General features: G+C 36.8%; 1 protein-coding gene across 1 annotated transcript in view; it reads right to left on the bottom strand.

Annotated features, from left to right (window-relative positions):
• LOC138034596 (uncharacterized) overlaps positions 1 to 1300 on the bottom strand; it is an 81786-nt gene extending 80486 nt beyond the window's left edge. Inside the window, exons 1-2 of the mRNA XM_068881835.1 lie at positions 1150 to 1300; positions 1 to 157 (exon numbers count right to left, since the gene is read on the bottom strand). The exon at positions 1 to 157 is cut by the window's left edge and continues 221 nt beyond it. Of these exons, the coding sequence (XP_068737936.1) occupies positions 1 to 157; positions 1150 to 1300 (308 nt within the window). The remainder of the gene's footprint in view (positions 158 to 1149) is intronic.
• Between the last annotated feature and the right edge of the window lie 1200 nt (positions 1301 to 2500).

The following is a 2500-nucleotide window of genomic DNA, read 5'->3' as shown; positions in this document are numbered from 1 at the left end:
TCAGAGATCCCCATTAGTTTGACACCAGTTGGCAAAACCACCTTCTCAAAAGCTTCAAAGACTTCTGGTAAGGTGGAGCATTTGCTTAAAGCCAATAAACCACAACTTCCCAACAGAACACCTCCAGCTGTCTTCCAAGTACATACCAACCTTACCACTGTTGAAGTCAAGAACATTATAAGATCAGCAAAAAGTTAGGGGTTGCCCAAGTAACTTATCAAGGAGGGATGGTTGGGTAATTTTGAAAAAAAAAAACACACACACAAACCCTTCAAGCATATGTGTACACAAGAAAAATTCCTGCACATAGTAACTGCTGCAAATAGGGTTTTGGACAGGCTCAGTAAGATGCAAAAGAGTTCCTGCAAGGTGGCACCTGGGCTGACACACCGAAATTAAAGCTGCTACTGACAACTTGTAGCATCAGCATTGTAGCAGGAGGGGTACTTCATTCATCCATGTATACATTAATACTTTTTGTTTCATATACTGGAAGGTACTCTTAGTATAAGCTAGTTTAAGGTATTCCACTGAGTGAAAACAGAATTAGCAATTGCTCAAAATAATGAAAGAGACTTTACACAAGAGAGAACAGTATATAATATAACAATTATCATGCGTATCAGTTTGTGAGAATTATGAATAACAAAATTGAGACATAAAGTTGATATAACTACATGTAAGGTACATGTGTTCAATTGACTGTATTCCAGAATAGGAATACATGGAATAGAAGTTAGAAATCCTTCGTTTTTACAGAAATTAACATATTTAAAATTGCCAAACACCTGCTTAAGTGCTATTTTAAACACATCTTTATTATCCTTCAAAACACCAGACATACCGTTTTAAATGACTGCTCCACATATTCTTATTCCGGAATAGGGACAATCAAACGCACCCTAAATAAAACTTGCTCATGCATTCTGGAAATTCTGCTTGCAAACTTTTTGCCACAGGGCAGTGAGTTCCATGTTTTAGCAGGCTGCAGTTCATTGTTGTTTGAGTTGACAGACTGAGGATATTGTGTTCCCACTATTTTAGTTATAATAATTGCGTTTTCTCACATTGTACAATTTATTAATTTAATAGACCACATTGACATCATAGCTGTATTTTCACAGCATAGCACGGTTTTGTTTTAAGTACTTTGTGCATGAAAAGGTTTAGGAAAAATCATATCAGCACCAAAGTACCCAGCTCCATACCCATCCTCAAAAGCTAAATGGTCTGCCCCTTTAGTCAATTCCCTACCTTGTGGTAATAATGCTACCAGGGAATTGTACAACACACCCTCCATTTTAAAGAAATATTTGAACTTGATCTACCAGTAGATAATTTCCAGTCAACTGATTGGAATGCTTTATAGTACTACTGTTCTGCATACCCTCAGTCAATTAAAATGACATGGAAAACTTCTTTTTAAAATCATATAAATTTTTCGCAATTATAAGATTGTAATAATGGAAATCAAATATTTTAATGATCAAAAAAGCCATGAATACAACCAATAGAATTCCTGGTATTTCCTACCATATTGAATGAGGACCTGGACATTGGCTACTGTAAGGGTTGTTGAAGAGTATTGAATGGCAGCTTAGATTGACTTTGAGGAGTTAAGAGATTGAGTGTCACTGATCTTAATGCAAAACTCAAGTAGGTGGCATTAGGTTGCAGCTCACCTGCAACAATCTCACAGGAGATACCAACAAAGTAGTATTTAAATTAAAAAGAGCAAAGAGCTTTTGTTGAGGAAACAGCCATGTTGCAATAGGCAACAGGTACCCATGTGTCTAAGGCAGCAAGAAGACTACAATCCTGGTCAAAACTGTTGGGACAATTCCCGCTTTTCCCCCTCCCCCTTTATAATGTTGAGTTTTCACAGTCTCGAAATCAAGATCGCTCACATGTTTCAACATTGTCTGGGGGAAAGTGGGGTGCAAAAAAGGCAGCGAAAGAAGAACACATGTAGCTCATAATTTTTATAACGATGTAAGCATGTACAGTAAATTCTCTACTTTTCGCCCAAAATTTGACAAGTGTCCCGAAGTCTTCTAATTGACCCCGATTGTAGATGGAAATATTAGTGGAAAGAGAATTCCACTTAGACAAAGGCAGTGGGGCTCGCTAGTCATTGAGGATAGTAAAAATTGTGAAGCAGAGGAGTTCTGGATGAAAACAAAACAATTATTTCAGATGAATAAGGCAGAAGGAGAGAATAGAAAACTAACACAAACAGAAACTGTCAGCGGATTTCATGGATTTCAAATTGACTGCCTTAAAAATGATAAGTTAAAAAAAAAAAAAAACTAAATAGGAAGCCAAAGCGGACTACAATTTCCCCATGCCCCTTTGCGAACAATTTTTTTGAAAATGATTAACCACATGTGAAATCATGTGGAACTATACTGGTTGTGTTTCATTTATTGTAAACAACAAGGCCAAGAGGTCATGTACTTAGAAGTTGCTGCTTTGTGCTTCATGCATAGAATGGTGCTTT

The sequence above is a fragment of the Montipora capricornis genome, chromosome 2 (genome assembly GCF_036669925.1).
Source record: "Montipora capricornis isolate CH-2021 chromosome 2, ASM3666992v2, whole genome shotgun sequence".
NCBI classification, from domain to species: Eukaryota; Metazoa; Cnidaria; class Anthozoa; order Scleractinia; family Acroporidae; genus Montipora; species Montipora capricornis.
The sequence above is the reverse complement of the archived record's forward strand: the minus strand, read 5'-3'. Positions and strand labels throughout refer to the sequence as shown.